Here is an 18,521-nt window from a genome sequence, read left to right on the forward strand (position 1 = left end):
CTTGCAGCTCAATTTATTTCGTGTTTTTGAAGTATTGAGAAATGTGCTAATGTCTTTGCCTGAACTTTCTCATTCCCTCCTCCTCTCTCGGGTGAGGAGGGGGGTGGGGGGAGAAGGAGGAAGGGAGGGAGGAAGGCACTAGTATTAACATCCCCATTGTATTGACAGGGAAACTGAGGCCCTGAGGTGTCCTGGGTCCCTGTGCAAGGTTAAACACTGAGTGAAATGGCAGCACTGGACTCAAATCCAGGCCGTGGGTCTCCAAAGCACACACAGAAAGATTCTGACTTTTCGCTCTAAAGAGGCTCCATGGCCCTGAGAGTGGCAAGGTCCTTACCTGTCCCTCCTTCCTCAGGCCACTCATCAAACACTTAGCAAGGGCCTCTTGTTCCCTCTGAGCCAGACCTCGCTGAACCCTAGGAATTCAGGGGTGACCGGGACTTGTCTGGCCTCTCGGAGCTCAGAGGCTGGGAAGGGAGATTGTCGGGCAACCCACACTGATATTAGGGTGTGGGAGGTAACGGTAGGGCGCTTGCAAAGGTGGGCACCTGGGGCGGTCTTGGGAGATCAGGGAAGGCTTCCTGGAGGAAGGGCTGTGCAGGTGCCCCCGGGAGGAGCTGACCAGAGAGACGGCGGGACGTGTTTGTCAGGTGGAGGGAGCAGCTGGGGCACAGGCTGGGCGGTAACAGCGCGGTCGGCCTGGGGGACTCACAGTAGAGGGTCCCACTTTGCTGGAGGAGGGCAGGTCTGAGGGGCAGGGATGCCGCGGGTTTAACCGCGCCAGGGGCTCACCTTCATCATGAGCACGATGGTGTTGAGGGCGATCATGGCCATGATGGTGTACTCGAAAGGCGGCGACACCACGAACTGCCACATGCGGTACTGGAAGCTCTGCTTGTTCTGGGGCATGTGTCGGGTCAGAGGCTTGGCGCTGATGGCGAAGTCGATGCAGGCCCGCTGCGGGAGAGAGGCCGGTGGCGTGAGGGCAGGCGGGGGACAGCGCCGGACCCCGAACACCCTCCATCTAACTCAGCACGGCTCCCGGGTACACCTGCCCCCAGCTAGCACCCCTGGACCCCCATCAGCTCCCACGATGGCTCTCTTCTCCCGCCAGCCATGGCTCCCTGAGACGTCGCCGTCTGCCAGAACTGGCACTGACATGTCAGCCCCTGTTATCTCATGGATTCCCCTTAGCGGACATAGGAAGTGGTACTATTAATTGCAGACAAGGAAAATAGAGGCTCAGAGAGGTTAAGCCACTTGCCTGAGGTGGCACAGCTGTAAACTGGGCCAAACCCAAATTTAAGCTGAAGTTTCACTTTGAAGCTCAACCATTCTTTCCTACTGAACACTTTGCTTCTCCTCCTCCCGGAGGGGGGTGTAGAGAGAGGAGTCATGGTCATGACGTCTTAGGTGTTAACAGAGTGGAGGAAGGACACATTCTAAATCCTCCACCTCGCGTGGATGATGCGAGGAGGACAAGAGACCATGTCTATCCTCTCTGGTGTGCTGGACTTCCATTCATAAATATTCACCACCTCTCCCCGGGGGACATTCCCCGCCCCACTGACATCACCCGTGGACGTGTGACTCACTCGGGCTAATGAAATGTGAACAGAGGTGACTTGTGCCTCGTTTGGGCCCAAGCCTCAAGAGTTGGACGATGGTGTGCTATACATACTCTCTTTTTTATATGAAGCATCTCGGAGGGAACATGGATAATGGTGACATAGAGCAGAGCCATTTGAACATGCAAGGCAAGCAAGAAATCACCCCCGTTATGGCTCTCTGGCACTGAGATCTCAGGGATGCTCGTTACTGAACTGACTGATACATACACCTTCTGTCTGATGTATTTTCCTCTGAAAGCCACAGGAAGGGCTGCCCTGCAGACGGGGTTCTGCTGGAAGAATGCTGCGGTTCCCTCCCCACACGCCCCCAGAGGCTGGCTTCTGTGTGTACGTATGTATGTGGGGAGGTCGGGGTGGGGAATGTCCATTTTTAAATGGGGGATGCAACTGGAAAGTGGCACCTCATTTTTCTCCAGGCTGTATTCCTCCATCATCTTGTCTCCCTGCTCCTGGAAGGTGATGATGATCAAGGCCACAAAGATATTGACGAAGAAGAAGGGGAACACGACAAAGTAGACGACGTAGAAGATGGACATCTCCATGCGGTACCCGGGGCTGGGGCCCTGGTTCTCGAAGGTGGCGTCCACGGAGTGCTTGAGAACCCTTGCGGGGGGAGGGGGCGGGGGGGGGAGTGGGACAAGGGAACAGGCATGGAGAGAAATATTAAGAGAAAGTGGACAAGAAAGAAAAATAATCACTGTTTTCCGACTCCGGTTACCACGGTTACTTTATGAGGCCGTAGGCTCCCCACCTCCTTTGTCTGTGGGGAGCGTTAACAACCATGCATTTCGAGCCTGTTATGTGCCAGAAGAAAGGTTCAACGGCTTATTTATTTCCCCAGCAACCCTCTCAGGGAGGTTCTTCCTGGCTCCATTTTGCACACAAGGAAACGCAGGTCCAGCCATGTCAAGCGACCTGCCGAAGACCACCCGCTCAGACGTGGCCGAGTGGGGTTTGAAACCAGGAGTGAGGAGAGGCCATGGAGGCAGGTGTGTGTGTGTGTGTGTGTGTGTGTGTGTGTGTGTGTGTGTGTGTGTGTGTGAAGCACAGGAGGCGAGGAGCGGTGGAGGAGCAGTGGGGGTGCGGGGAGTGTGTGCACAGCTGCTCTGGCGGTGCAGAGGCTGCGCACTGCTCAGGGCCCTGTGTCGGGGTGCCGCTCGCACCGCAGACGTGAGAGATTTGTGCCTTCACGATGACAGCCCTTTGGCAGGAAGCCATAAAGGGCCTTACTGAGCGAAGTCACTAAACACACGGCAAACGGTGTTCTGACAGACGGAAGCAAAGTCTGTGGAGGAAGGGGTATCTTTAAATATTTCACCCCAAGGTGCCTCCTGGGTTGACACTGGCCCACGTGTGGGTGCCGAGTGTGTGCGTGGGGGAGCAGAGACGTCTGGGGGGCATGGCTGCTGGGAGGAGGTAGGTGAGGATGCTGAGGGTACACGCTGGCATCTACGGCTCCCCGCCACTCCCCAGCCCCGGCGCTTCCGAGATCTCGAGGGAGAAGCTGGACGAGGGCGAGGACAGCGAGGCGCTTGCCTGGGGCACCAATAAGGGGGCGCCAACATCCTCAATAACCAAGGTAAGTGATATTTTACTCCGATGTTTTAATACATCCAAATGAACGCTCCAAAGCCCACGATGAACTCCAAATTGTGCACAGACAGGCTCTGGCCCGCACGTGCGCGGGTCGGCACCCAGGCCTGGCCCCTCGGAGAGAAGGGCCCCGCGGTCAGGCCTGGCCCGCGTGGTCCACAGCCCGCCTCGGAGGTTCGCGGTCACCAGCACAGAGAGGGTGAAGGGGACGTGGCTGCCTGCGCGCAGGAGCCTTTCTGTAAATCAGAGACAGTGCCCGTTCTGGGCGGTTTGGGGATGAAGCCTCTACGCTCAGGGCCTGGCGAGCTAAGTGAGGGCTGGACTTCTGTCCCTAGAAGCCCAACCACACGCGGAGGTCAATGTGCTGGTGACAGCCCCCCCCCCCCCCCGGCATCTAGCAGGGTCCCCATCTTGGGGAGTCAGGAGCAAACCACCTCCTCCCAGATCTTTCTCAGCCCCGGGCTCTCAGACCCTCTCCCCTCCTGCCCCCCCAGCCTCCCCGGCCCGAGCTCTGCCTGCGGGCTCCCGCTTACTGTGGCCAGCCTTCTCCCGTGGACACGGTGAAGAGGGTCAGCAGAGCCCACAGCACGTTGTCGTAATGGAACTCATACTTCTTCCACTCTCGGTCCCGGGCCTTCACCTCGTTCTTCTCATACAGGAGGTACTTGCCACTGACACAGAAAACGGGCCATTAGCGGGAGGAGGGCGGCTCGGACACTTGTCTTTGGCTCCTGGAGACAGGAGGAGGGGAGAGGGGCCCCCAGCCCACACTGCCTCTCCCTCGTGCTCCCTGGGGGGGGGGGTGCCCTTGGAGACAAGCCCACGGTGAAGCCGATGCCGTGACCCTGCGACCCGCGGGAGAGCCGACTGAGTCCAGCGCTCTCTTCCAACGCGGAAACTCTAGTCTCAGATGGGGGGCGTTAAGAGCAGGGAGAGAGACGGGCACGTTTCTGGGTCCATCAGGCCAGTGGGGGTGGTGGCTGCTCCTTTTCAGGGCAGGAGTCAGGGCTGAGCTGCAGAGTCCCAGCTACAGGCCGGGACCCTTCCAGCTCCCCAAACAGCCACCAAAATAACAGCAGCTGGCGTCTGCCGCGCCAGCAACAGCGGCAGCGCTCAGGGGTGCTTGCTAAACGAGAGGCGCAGCTTTCCTGAGCGCCCCTTCCCACCGTGAGGCCCACACCCTCCTCCACAGTCCCTCCTCCAGGAAGTTCTGGGAACCAAACCCGCTGCCCCTAACTCAGGGGTGGGCACGTTACGGCCCTGAGACCAAACCTGGACCAGTTTCTGCACAGCCCACAAGCCAAGGATAGTGGGGTTTTTTTACATTTTTAAATGGTTGAAAACAAATCATTTCTGACATGTAAAAATTATACAAAATTCAAATTTTAGTGCCCTAGCTGGTTTTGCTCAGTGGATAGAGCGTCAGCCTGCAGACTGAAGGGTTCCGAGTTTGATTCCAGTCAAGGGCACATGCCCAGATTGCCGGCTTGATCCCCAGTGGGGGGCATGCAGGAGGCAGCTGATCAATGATCCTCTCTCATCATTGATGTTTCTATCTCTCTCCCCCTCTCTGAAATCAATAAAAATAAATAAAATAAAATAATTTTAAAAAAGAATTCGAATGTTAGTTTCCAGAGATAAAGTTTTATCAGCACACAGCCACGCCCATTCGCTGACCGGCGGTCTCCGGCGGCTGCTGGCCTGCACGGAGCCGTCGGGACAGAGACTGGGCCCCAACAGCCTCTCCTGTGTGGCCCCTGACAAAGGCGGCCCGCCTCGGACCTCACTTCTTCGACCCAACCGGACGCGAGGCTCTGGGTACTTGTTGTTTATCCCATTTGGTGCAAACAGGCACATGTTTCCGGACAGAAACACTGTGAGAACAGGGCTGCTCTGGGCCAGCGGAGGGCGTCAGGCCCCGTGCGGACACGCACCAGACAACCTTCCGGAAACCTCAAATCAAAATGTGCTGATCTGAAGCACATCTTCCTGTCAAGGCTTCAAATAAGGGAACGTGGACGTGTATGAACATCCCCCACCTGACAAAGCCGGGGACTAGAAAGTTAAGCAACTGGTTTACGGCGAATCTCAGGGACAGACAGAGACTTAAATTCCAGAACTGTTTCTCTCTACCCGGAGTCCAGCGGCTTCAATCAGGTCACTCCCCACGCCCAGCACTGCAGCTTCCAGGCTGGAGACGGAGAGCGCTGCCCCGCCCGCCCCCCCCCCCCCGCCGGCCCCCTGGGGACGCCTCGGAGAGCGGGGACCCACCGACAGTCTTTCTCGAACTCCTTGGACTCATCGGTGCAGTGGAAGAACTTGCCCTTGAACAGCTGCACGGCCACCACGGCAAAGATGAACATGAACAGCATGTAGACGATGAGGATGTTGAAGACGTTCTTGAGAGAATTCACCACACAGTCAAACACAGCCTGCGGGGCGGGGTGGAGAGAGGAGGTGAGGGCCGGGGCCCCAGAGCATTGTCATTGCTCCCCTTTTACAGACCAGGACACTAGCCGAGCGAAGGCCGCACAGTTGTGAGAAGGACGTGCGGGGCTGAACCCAATCCCGAGTTTCTATGTACCCACAGCGCCCCACCGCAGCGCCGGGACGTGGAAAGGCTCCTCGGAGCCCCTCCGGGTTACGTGCACGGCCTTCAGGGCTAAGGGGGAAGGTCCTCAACGGAGAGATAACTTCCTGTCAATTTTGTGTCCCTGCCTCACGCCGCTCCCGGTCCTCATCAGCTGCAGTTCTGGATCAGAGAGAGGACTTCGTGGGCCCCAGAGACGCTACCCTGAGCACCATGGAACCCTCCCATCAACCCCCGGACAAGGTGCGGGTCCCGGTCTGGGGTGTCCCCCACCCGCTCTGCTTCCTCTCACATTGGGCCCTAACCGTGAGTGGGCACCAAGGGCGGCTGAACCGGCTGGAGGTACAGGCTGGAGTGGCCAGCTCTCCCCCGGGGGAGACAGGGCAGGGCTTTCACGGGGCTTTCAGAGGGGGCTGTGACTCAGAAAATGGCCGAGAACCGTGGAACCGAGTACTGCCGGGATTCCCCGCATTTCCATGCAAGCACACGTTCACATTCGAAGGGCAGCCACGTGCCATCTCTGGTAACTTTCCTCAACATATTGGTATTCGTATCAAAATCCACGAGGGGCACCCCCTGGTGATATCAGATATCCCTTTGGAGCCCAACACTAAGCTCCCCTGACTTGCAGGGCAACACAGTTATCCCCGCTCCCATTCTCTTCCCATCCTTGCGGGGGAAGAGAGAGTCTTCCTTAGTTGCTACTATGTTAGCTCCTAACGTTGCTACTTTTCCTTTTAAGCAAGCCTTGGTCAGGCCACCGTGTTCGGCTAGATTTTCACAGCATCACCTGACGTTTGTTGAACAGATCCTTAAGTTTTACCTTCGGTTAACAGTGGGTTCTGGTTTTCCGATTTGAGAAACTGGACATAGCACTTCCTTTTAAAATAAATCCACTCAGTAAAAGACAACGTGACTGGACTTGAAGAAACATTAAGAGGTAATGCCCTCAGGCGGAGCCTAACATTGCAAAGACGTGCTCAAGTGACTAGGTTTCGTTTCGTTTCTTTTCTTCTTTTTGGAACCATAAGCTTTTGGGGAATGCTGGGTCACGAGATTTTGGAACAAGCGATACTGGAGCCTAGGACAGGTAGGTGACAAGTCAAAGGTTATGAGGGACCAGACACCCAGTGTATGGGTTACACCCCGTTTTATCCACAGGATGCACTCCTGTGAATTAGAAAAAGGGGTTCCGGCCCTCCCACAGGGAGACGGTTCATCCAATGGGAAAGTCATGATTCTGGTCTTAGATTGTGTCAGATCAATCCACTTTACTGCCACCTGCTGGGAAGTCGTGGTAACAGAAATATCCATCTACAACGGCCCTATGTGATGAGCACCCCTTTCAGTGTCGCATCCTTGAGCCGGGTGCAAGCCTGCCCACCTGCACGGGGCAACCCTGCCAGGCCTCCCACACGCCCCGTCTCACCTTGAGCTTTGGCAACCGCTTGATGGTTTTCAGAGGTCGTAGCACCCGGAGGACTCGGAGAGATTTGATGGTGTTGATGTCCTTTCCTTTGCTGTTGCCACTGTGGAGGGATGTGAGGGTGGGGAGAAGGGAAGAGAGGGGGCGGAGGTCAGGCGGGGTGGTGGGTGGCCCACAGCTCCACACGAGCCCACCCTGGAGCCCGGGCTGAGCCCGGCACAGCCCTGCCCTGGCCGGGGAGGAGTGGCCCAGCTGCCTGCTGCGGTGGGGCTGGAGGGCCGGTGAGCAGACGGCCATCTGTGGTTCTGGGTCAGGCTGTGGAAGTCCCTCCACCATCTGTCCGGGCCGGAGCAGCTGCCTGCGGTGGCCCTCAGACCCCGCACAGGGGAGCTGGCTGCCCCGGGTTCTCTTTGGAGGTGGCCTTGGCAAGCTCTCAGAAAATAAGATTTTTTTTCACCCTTCCAACAGGATTTAGGAAATGCTTAAGGCGGCCCTTAAACCAACACCCCGACCCCTAATATTCCCTGAGTCCAGGGTTTGGTGCACTGGGCATGAGTCTTAGCAGCGTAGACTCTGGGGACGCCATGACACCCTTAGCCAGCCAGGACTCAGGCCCCCAAGGAGGACACTGGCTGCGGCCATCAAAGGCTTGTGAATGGTACACACCACCCACCCAGTCGCCCAAGCCAGAAGCCTGCGGCTCACGTCCAACTTCCTGTCCTCCATCCCTACCGCAGTGGGCCGCCCTCCTACACATCTCCACCATCTGTCCCTGGCCACCGGCTGAGGTTGGACCCCATTACCCATCTCCCAACTTCCCCCCACTCTCTGTCTCTCTCTTCTGCCATCTTTTCTGCACTCAGTGGTCAAAGCCAATGAGCACCTCCCTCTCCTGCTCAGAATCCTCCTGGAGCACCTGCATTCCCAGAAGTGTGGCGTTGAAGGCTCTTTGGGATCTAGTCCAACTTACCTTACCCTCGGCATCCCCCATGCTGCATGTCCCACCCCCCCGCCACACTCTTGCCTGTCTGCTTCTGCACACACTGTTCCCACTGCTGGGAACCCCTCCCTGCACTTCTCCAGTCACAGGACCACGAAGCCCTGAAGGTCAGGGTGAACGCCCCTCCCCCCACAGCCTCCCGACTGCCTCTGGGTTTTGCCAGGCCCCAGTGCTGTTTCAGAACCATCTTTCTGTCTCTGCTTTTGGCATTAGACGAACACGTCTCAAAGGCGTAAAGCTGCGATTTATCCTTCTCTGTGTTCGTTTCCCCTTTCGTCTTGTTTTTTGTCTCCGCGCCCAGCATACATCTGGCCTGTGTTCTCAGGACACATATGGATTCAGATCAGAGTTCCTTGGGAGGGGGTGTCAGTCTCCTAGCAACCATCCCCCTATCACAGAGCTTTCCCAAAGACCCCCGCCACGGTGTGTCTGAGGATCCAGGTGCAGAAACGTCCTTCTTCACACCATTTGCGTTTTTAGAGCTCCCTCCCTCATTTTTTCAGGGAATAAAGAGAACTGGACATCTCTTATGCCCCAGAATTCAGCAGCCTGAACATGTGTTTCTCTCTCTTTTTAAATGTTCTTATTGATTTTACAGAGGAGAGGGGGAGAGAGACAGAAACGTTAATGAGAGAGAATCATTCACTGGCTGCCTCCTGCACGCTCCCTACTGGGGATCGAGCCCGTCACCTGGGCATGTATCCTTGACGGAATCAAACCAGTGACCTCCTGGTTCATGGGCCCACTCTCAACCACTGAGCCACATCGGCCGGACCACGTGTTTTCTCTCTTAAACCTAAGTCACCATTAGTCTCAAGGCTGTGGCCCATAGCATGGGCTGAATGGTTGAGACTGGGGACACGCTTCCTGGAGTGCATGCGTTCATCTGAAAGGGCTCCATGGCCCTTGTGGGGGCCCCTCTTCCAGGAGACACTCCGCCCCTGGTCAGGCTGAGAACCATCCTGTGGCCGAGGCGCTGAGTGGAGTGTCCTGGCAGTGGGGACTGGGGCAGGCTGAGCAAGGCGTTCTTACAGAGAACGGCCAGGCTTTGGAACCACTCTGCTGGACGTGTAGACACACCCGGGGGAGGGGCTTGCTCCTCTCAGAGCCCAAGTCCAGCTGTCCGGACTGCTCACCCTTCTCACCTGGGGGGGTGGACACACTGTCCTCTGGGAACTCCCACCCAGGCCAAATGCCGCATTGCAATCGGACCCCGGGAGGTCCCCCACCCCCTTCCTGTTCTCCACCAAGAACTGGGCTAACGGTGGTCATGGTGGGAGGCAGCGGCCAAGACCCCTCAGGGTTCCTCCTCTCTGGGGAGCAGGCTGAGGGGGTCTCTGGTCACTGCAAGCGACAGGACAGCAGCACGGACACAGGCCACGGAAACAGGCCCAGAACCAACGCGGCTGCACCAGAGCATGGAGAACGAGAGGCAGACGAGAGAGGAGAGAGAGAGAGGGAGAGAGAGAGACTTTACCGTGTACTGCTCCTGGTGAGGTGGCGTCAGAGGGAGAGACAGATCGTAAGCGGCCTCAGAAGAGAGAACACAGAACACGCACATACACGCACACACACCTGAGAACCCCCTGCCCCGCCCGAGCACCAGAGGGCAGCCTCAGGCTCGCGGCTCTGGCTGATGTCCACCTTTCCATCAGGGAGCCCCCCGCTCGGCCCCCTGCGCTTGGCAGGCCCCTGGCACTGCCCGAGGGCACCAAGAAGCCACATTTCCAAGTAGCAGGACAGCCAGGAGGTCGTCGGTGACCGAAGGCGAGTTTGCCACTGAAGGTCACTGCCAAGAGCTGGAGAAACAGCCTTTCTCCAGAGGTTCTGGTGCCGGGAGCCTCAGAATGCCTTCCAGGTCACGAGCTTTGGAGCGGGGTGTGTGTGTGTGTGTGGTCCTGGGTTTAGATCCCAGCTCTGCTCTCATTAGCATCGTCTGTAAAACAGGCATCGGGGACCCTGGTGCTCAGCGGGCAGGAGCTACGCTCGTGGCTTTATCCCCTAAGTCATGGGATGAAATGAAGGGCAACTCAGTCCTCAGAAAACGCGGGCCTGGAGTTGAGCCCCTGGTACAACTCAGCAGGCCTGGCCTCCTGCAGCCCTCCCACCGGGACTGCAGGGCAGGCTGAGAGAAACTCACCAGCAGAACGGGGGAACCCCACTGCCAGGCAGATCCGCTACAGAACTTCCCACCCATAACCCCTTTGGAAGTGAGTGCTATTAAAAAAAAAAAAAAAAAAAGGCTTAAATGCCTACAAGCGCTCCCATTGGGTTTCTTCTCCCCCCACCCCTTCCCATGAGCTCAGTGGTTCTCAGATCTCAAAGTATCTGGGAATTACTGCGCACACAGAATCCTGTAGACTCTCCTTTGTAGATCAGGAAGGAGTCATTCATTGGCAGTGACGTTTACCAAACATGCTGACTGTAAGTGTAACATGTGGCTCTTCTAAATGTCTCTGCATCTACCTGTGGGGAGATGACCCCTTTATGCCCATTTTCCAGATGAGGAAGCCGAGGCCCAGGGAGGGAGAGTGACTTGCCCCAGGTCCTCTAGGTGGGAAGCAGCAGACTGAGATTTAAACCCAGGTGTGTAAATCTTGCACTCTAATCTTCTTTCTGTTTCATCATATGTGAGAAAAATAACAAGGGGGAGGGGCTGTTTGGAGGATGAGGATTAAAACAGTGGCAGTCTGAGCGCTCCTTCTTTGGCTTCCTGGCAGTTCAGCTCCTCGGCATGCAGGAGCGGCTTGATCAAGGTGCTCCACCAGTGGTGCCGGGCTGCCCTGAGGGAGGGGTGGCAGCACCAGATGGACTCTTGGCAGTGAGGGCAGGATCGTGATCTGCCAGCTGCTGAGAAATGTCAGTTGCCCGCCTCGATGCATGGGCACAGAGCGTGATATTATGCGTGATGGCTCATGAGATGGTGCGTTAATGTGGTCGCATGGACATGGCCCACGGTCCGTGGATGGAGCGGGACGCACACACAGATGTTCGGGCAAAAGGTGCAGGCGGGCGGGGACGGTCAGGAGAGCTTCGGCACATCCCTGGGAGGACCACAGGGATTGTCTTCACGTTGAGACGGGGCCACAATCACAGCACCGCAGCGGAATCCTTGCTTCCACCCCAAAAGGCCAGGACAGCAAGGTTCCTTTCCACAAGGAAGGGAACAGCCTCGTGCCTCTTCCCCTGGATCTCCAGGGCCTGTCGGGGCCTCCGGGAACCCAGGCTGGCTGGGCTACCAACGGATCGTGCCAACTTCTGAAAGCCTCCGCGACCGGGGTTGGGAGACGGGCAGCAACCCTGACTCTGACAGTGAACCTCAACTAGTGATCTTGCGAGACTCACTTCCTTCTGGGTCTCAGTTTCCTCATCTACAAAATGATGAGGAAGCAGGAAGAGCTTCCACAGGGGGTGGTTATGAAGATTACATACATGGAGGCTGTTTACTGTCATTATTACCAAGTCGAGATTCTTGATGTTATGGGGGAACTGAGGCACAAAGAGGCTAATGGACTTGAACATCTAGAGAGAAATCAGACGTTTGCAGGAACCTTTTTCTAAAACAATAAGGTTAATCTAATAACCTTAACTACAGTCCGTCACGGGGGTTGGGCGTGGGAGTGGGGTGGGTCTCAGCCTTGTCTCTGAGGAGAGAGGCACCCGGGACAAAGGAAGTGAAAAGACCAGGAAGAAAAGAAGCAAAGGACTCTGGGGTTGGGCACTCGGGCTGAGGTCCTCAGAGCAGGCTCTACTCCCGCCAAAAGGACATAATCTATCTGGTGAGAACAAAGACAGTAAACGAAGTCCTCATGGAGCAAGAGACCTTCTTGGGCAAGAAATACCAGAAACCTGCAGCCAGGGGAGGATTCTAAAGCTTTTCTGGGGTAAAAAGGAGCCGCTTGAGGGCGCCTTCGCTAGCTTCCTGGCAATCTGGCCCCATGGGCATGCAGGAGTGGCTTGATCAAGGTGCTGGGACAGCTGTGCCGGGCCTGCAGCCCTGATGTGGAGGAGGAGTGGCAGCACCAGATGGGTTTTTGGCAGTGAGGTGGGCGGGCATGTCTGGGTCGGGGTCTCAGGGTCTAGCTTTCCCATCCCTACGCTCATCGCGTATAGGCGCTTCCGTAACTGTCAGCTCTCCCAATACCCCCGAGAGTCCCTGGCATCTGTCAGGATTCCACGGGCAAAACCTCCCCCCCCTCCCCCCCCAGTTCTTGTGATAGCGATGAGCCCACCGAGGCTCACAGGAGGGCCTCAGGTCTCTGTCTGGACCCCTTCCTTGCAGAGGGATTTTAAAAAAATTAAATAGGTATTTTCAAGGTCATAAACTAGCAGGTTGACTCTACAAATATGTTGCCAAATGTCTGCAGGCTCATTTAGAATGCCTTTGTATGACTACACTGGGAAAGGAAACTCAAAACAATAAAAAAAACCCCGCTCCCCGTGGCTGATTCTTTTGCAGCACAAAGAATCATCCCGCGGATTGGCTTCTGGTGGAAAAATAATTTGGTTTTTGCAGATGAGGTTGGCTTAGAGCCGTGGTCGGCAAACTGCGGCTCGCAAGCCACATGCGGCTCTTTGGCCCCTTGAGTGTGGCTCTTCCAAAATACCACGGCCTGGGCGAGTCTATTTTGAAGAAGTGGCGTTAGAAGAAGTTTAAGTTTAAAAAATTTGGCTCTCAAAAGAAATTTCAATCGTTGTACTGTTGATATTTGGCTCTGTTGACTAATGAGTTTGCCGACCACTTGGCTTAGAGGGGAGCCTCTGTATGGGCCCAGGGAGCCCCAAAACAGCATATTGCAAACTACAGTCCGTCACGGCACAGGCTCTATGGCTGAAAGGTTTGTTTCTGGGCCTTTTGAAGGCCTCCCCTTCCCCGGACCGTGAGGGTCCAGTTCAGGGATGGAGGTGGACGGGGGTGGGGGTGGGGGGGGGGGGGCTCCTCCTCAGAGCGGAAGCCTGTCAGCTTCACCAGAGGCCCGGGAGGAAGTGCAGGGTGAGTTGCTCAGACATCACTTCTGCTCTGCCACACCCAGGGGTGGCCACGCAGGGCAAAGCCCACTACCCAGGGCACAGCTGGCAACCCAGGGTTGTGTGTGAACAGATGGCTGTGACTGACAGGGTCCCCCCGCCCCTTCCTGCCACCAAATGGACCCTGGAGCTGCTGGCAGAGGACACGCTGGAGGGCTTGAGGCAGGGGGACGGGTGCCTGCCTGAGCGGGCCCTCCCGTCACGCAGACCACTTCCCAGTCAGGGCAAGGAGGGGACAGGTCTCCCGAGGCCAGAGCACACGAGGAGTCGGCCTTCTCCAGGCCACACCCAGGCTAGGCAGGTGGGTAGGCTCCCATATGGGCCAGGGTGGGGGGAGGAAAAGGAGGAAGAGACAGAGGAAGAGAGGTGGGGGGAGAAGGAGGGGGAGGAGGGATGGACGGGGGCGGGGGAGAGAGAGAATAAACAGAGAGGAAAGATAGAAAATGGGAGGAATGGAGAAAAAGGAGTACGAAGGAGAGAGAGAGGAGAGACAGAAAAAGAGACAGAGAGGAAGCAAGAGAGGGAGCCAGAGAGAGGAAAAGGGGGAAGGGGACTTGAGAAGGATTCACTCCAGGTTGAGGGCAGTCAAATGGTTAGGCTGAAATTCTTCAGAATTTAAACGTTTTCAGGGCCTTCCAAGGTGCCTGCCTGACACCTCATAGAAGCCACTCGAATAGCTGATGGAGGGAGGGAGGAGTGTATTTCATTGCACTCTCACATATCCTGTGTATTATCTTTAAAAATCTCCCCCTCACCCCCCCAAGAAACTGGTACTAACTTGATGGGAAACAAATTGTATCTGATTTGTACTAATTCCCGTTTGAATCCTTTGCCCATTTATCTATCAAGGGTCAGTGTTTCTTATTGATTTGCAATTGCTTTTTGTATATGAAGGCCACCGACTTGTCTTATTTGCGCTAATTCCCCCATTCGCCGTGCATTTTACTTTTTCATCATCATCACCATCATTATTATCATTACCTACAGAACATCTTAATAGTGTGGCCAAACTTCTTGATTTTTAAAATAACCTCTTCCATTGCTCTAATACTCAAATAAAGAGTTACTTAAAAAAGAGGGAAGAAGAGAAGGAGGGAGGGGAGGAGGGAGAGAAAGAAAGAGGGAAAAAAGGAAAGAGTGGAAATAAAGAGAGCAGAGAGAAAGATGAGGAGAAAGTAGAAGATGCAGAAAAAAGGGGATGGGGAGGCCTGGCCCGAGTCAGAAGTGTAATCAGCCTCCTGACCCTCAGGGTACACCTACACCAGCTCAGAGGCCTCGGCAACTCTGGAGCGTGCTTGCTCTTCGACACGTGACCTTCCTGCATTCCCAGGGAAGCACCTGAGAGCGGACACTTCGGTCCTTAAATTGGAAATGGGCCCTCACTTTGGCCCTCAGGACAAACCACGCCCTCAGTCTGTTCAGGGGCCATTCGAGATCCCTCTGCAGATCTGCCGAGAAGGGAGCCGGAGGCAGCCCCCGATTGGCCCCCGCACCTCTCCTTTCTGGGCACGATCCGCTGTGATGGGCACAGACAGGGACCCCGAGAAGATTCGCTTCTGGGTTAGGGGCGGGTGAGGCCTTTTCTCCCCGCCCGCAGGCCTACAGCTTGAGGAAGGTACTGCTAAGACTGCTGCCGGGCCCCAGGGTGCTTCGCGGAGTTGCCCGGTGAAGCATGGCCCTTGCGTGGGCCACTGTCCTAGGATCCCCAGGAGACGTGACAGACACACCAGGGGCGTCACCAGGTCCACAGCTCTGGGGGCCTTCGGACAGGGTGGGGTCCCAACCCTCACGCACATCTGCTTCCCGATGGTCTTTCCGGGGCTCCCCACAGAGACAGTGGTTGGGGAGGCGTTCTCGGAGCAGAAGGGAGATGAAATGTTCTGGGAAGGGCTAGTCTACGGAAAGCAGCGGAGCGAGGGCCGTGGCTGAGGAGGCAGAAGGTGTGCGGGGGTCCCTTCTCCTTCCTCCACGGTGGACGTCATGCAAAAGCCAACCGAAGCTCCTCCCAGTGGCATGCGATGCCTCCCACGACCCAGAGCCCACGCTCCCCGTCTCTACACCATGAGACCACGACCTCTGACCCAACGGGTGGCCCCGGGCCGGGGGAGGGGACCGAAGAGGCGGGTGGAGGCCTCGAGAAGAGACTTACGTGAAGGCAAAGGCCACCAGGGCCCCACTGACCACTATGAAGTCCAGAATGTTCCAGAGGTCGCGGAAGTAGGCACCCTGGTGCAGGACGAGCCCCAGGTCGATCATCTGTGGGGCAGAAGGGACAGTGCTCAGGCCCCTCTCCCCACCGTGGGGAGCGGGCCCCGCCCTTCCGGGGGCGTGGCCACCAGTGGGGTCACTTCCCCCTGGAGGGAGGGGGCAGAGGCCAGAGGACCTCGGGGAGGAGTGAGGAGCCCCCACCCAGTGAGAGCTGGCCCCTCACGAAAGGTAGCGTTCACTTGCTGGTTCTTAGGCCCAAACCTTGGGGTCCGCCTGGACTCCTCTTTGTTTTACACCCCACATCGGACCCACCACAATCCTTGTGGGTTCTGCCTTCCAAAAATCTGTCCACGTCTTGTCACCTCATCTGCTTCCACCCTTACCTGGCCCCCATCATCACTGTCTGGGCCAGCGCCATCATGGGTTCCTAGTTCCCTCGGCTCCCTCCCACCCTCCCTCCTCTGCTCTGAACCGTCTATGGCTCCCATCCACCCTCTACGTTCCCTCCAAGCCTGTCCTTCCCACAGAGAGCAGAGGGCACCTGTGAGCACCCGAGTCCAGTCACGACCCTCTGCTTTGAACCCTCTGTCTCCCACTCACTTGGGGTAAACGCCAAAGTTCCCCCTGTGGCCACCAAACCCCATGCATGGCCTGTCCCTGTCACCTCCCTGCCCTGGTTTTCTCTACTCCGCTTGTTCAGTCTTTCCAATCACACCGGCCTTGCTGCTCCTCAAACACAGGCATTTCTAACCCCGCCTGTGCCAGGGGGCTATTCTTGAGGGAGCAGAATCTCTTGGCACTCACCTTGATCACCATCTCAAAGGTAAAGACGCCTGTAAAAACGTAGTCAAAATATCGCAGCACCTGCAGGGGATAAAAGCAAGCAGCCGTGGGTCATGGCTTGCTCCAGCAAAGTCCCCACGGACAAGAGTCTCCACCCCGAGGAAGCAACCCAGGTGCCCTGTGCAGATGGACAAGGTGTGTATTACACAAAGGCCCCTCCCACCTTGTCTCAGTGTAGATTTATATGTTGTGGAAGAAACAATCCAGCAGATGGCAGCAAAGTCCTAACAAAATCATGCTATTAGGCTGGTTTGCTGACCAATGGGAAGGGCACCGTTATAATTTGCCAAGGCCAGGTGGTGTCTGCCTGGACGAACAATGTCCTGTAGCCTGGGTCCTCTTCAGGCCACATGTCAGCATGTCTCTGATGTGACGCTGTTGTGAGGATTGTGACTGTGTAGACACAGTTAAGTGCAGGGGGAACTTCGTCTGATTCTTGTTGAAGGACTGATAATTACAGAGGACCGCCACCAGAGGGCGACTGTGAGCAACGGAGTCAGGTCAGGGCAATTCTCTGCTCAGAATCCTCTGTGGCTCCCACCTCACTCCAGGGAGAAACTGAAGTCCACCCCAAAGCCCTGCATGATATGCCTAGTCACCCCCCTGCCCTCACCTTCTCTCACTCTCCCCCACTTGTGTGCATCCTGCACCTTGGATGTCCTCACCTCAGGGCCTTTGCACAGGCTGTTCCCTCTGTCTGAAATGCTCTTCCCCATGTCCCACCTGATTCCCTCTCTCTTCTCTGTTGTGGCTTGGTTCATGTATCACTTTCTCGGTGCCCTTTCTGACCGTCTGTTTAAAATGCCCCTTCCTGGTACCTGTGATGGCCCTTACCTAGTTTCTCCTCCACCCCCCTAAGCCCCCCACACTTATCACTACTTGACAAACCCCTAGTTTCAGTTATTAATAATCTCACTGTCCACGTTCCCCACGTCCATGTTAGGGACAGGAACATTTGTCCCTGTGGCATTTCCAACTCCCAATACGGGGCCAGGCATACGGTGGGTCTCAGGAAGTGTTTGCTGAATGAAGGCGTGAGTAGCTGCCGCTGCACTGGGTCCTGCGGGAGCTGGCCTCTGTGACCTGTGTGGTCACAGTTCCCATTCTCATTACGTGTGGCTTTCCAAGGGCCATCAGGGACCAGCGTGGTCAGGCACTGACTTCCTGGAGTGGGCGGCAGGCAGAAGGGGCTGGAAGGAGCCGGGCAGGCAGAGGAGATGGTGGAGGGAGAGCATTTCAGGTGCGCCAAGCAGAGGGCACAGCATGGCCAAGGGCCTGGCGCTCTGGGAAGGCAGCTCACACTGTCAAGCCTTCATGTTTACTCTGTGCCTGGCACATAATAGTTGCTCATTAAATGACAATTAAGTAAAGCAATGAATGGAAGGGAGAAAAGAAGGGAAGGAAATGGGGGAAGAGCAGGCCAGATGGTCAGGTGAATCAAATTCTGGAGAGCTGAGGAAGTTGGATAAGAAGAAATCAACAACCCAGTAAGTCAGATTCAACTATCTACACCAATAAAAGAGTAAGATGCAAATTGACTGTACCTTTGTGATGCCCACCAGCCAATCAGGAGTGAGTATGCAAATTAACCAAAAGACGGTGGGTTAATTTGCATATGCAGGCACCAAGCGCCCCCTGCCTCTCTGGGCCTCTGGGCAGCGTGGGAAGGTGGAAAGGCGGCTCTGGCCTGAGCAAAGGCGGTGCTGGCAGCCAGGGGAAGGAAGGCCCATTCTTGCACAAATCTTTGTGCATCGGGCCTCTAGTATCTAATATTTAGATCCCTTTGACTTACATAAATGACAACTTTCTATGGCTCAGTCTAATCCCAAAAGGTTCTCAGTTTCATTAATCACAGGAGTAATGTAAAGCGAAGTCCCCATGGGATTCCATTCCACACCCAACAGGTTGGCCAAATGAAAGAGCCGCCAGCATCAAGTGTTGACAAGACCATGGAGCAGGAGGACCCCCATCTGCTGCCAGTACAACCATCACAGCATCATCCAGTAACCATCTGGTCACACCTAGTGAGCCCAACTAGTGCAAATTCTATGATCCAAATACTCTGGTTTCTGGCTTTACACTGGACAGTCATGCCCAGGTGTGGGGAGTGTGGTGATTCTAAAGCGGAGACACTCCAAATGCTCATCAACAGGAAGATGAATAAGCGAATCAGGCCGCACGGTGGAATATTAAACAGCAACG

The 18,521-nt window shown here is 56.0% G+C and overlaps 1 protein-coding gene across 1 annotated transcript in view; it reads right to left on the reverse strand.

Annotated features, from left to right (window-relative positions):
• Positions 1–18,521, reverse strand: part of CACNA1A (calcium voltage-gated channel subunit alpha1 A) — a 213,290-nt gene that overhangs the window by 40,745 nt on the left and 154,024 nt on the right. Inside the window, 7 exon segments of the mRNA XM_079772989.1 lie at positions 793–957; positions 2,033–2,234; positions 3,758–3,895; positions 5,496–5,656; positions 7,244–7,343; positions 15,418–15,524; positions 16,281–16,340. Coding sequence (XP_079629115.1) covers positions 793–957; positions 2,033–2,234; positions 3,758–3,895; positions 5,496–5,656; positions 7,244–7,343; positions 15,418–15,524; positions 16,281–16,340 — 933 coding nt within the window.

Source organism: Cnephaeus nilssonii (genome assembly GCF_951640355.1).
Source record: "Cnephaeus nilssonii genome assembly, chromosome: 5".
In the NCBI taxonomy this organism is placed as follows: Eukaryota; Metazoa; Chordata; class Mammalia; order Chiroptera; family Vespertilionidae; genus Cnephaeus; species Cnephaeus nilssonii.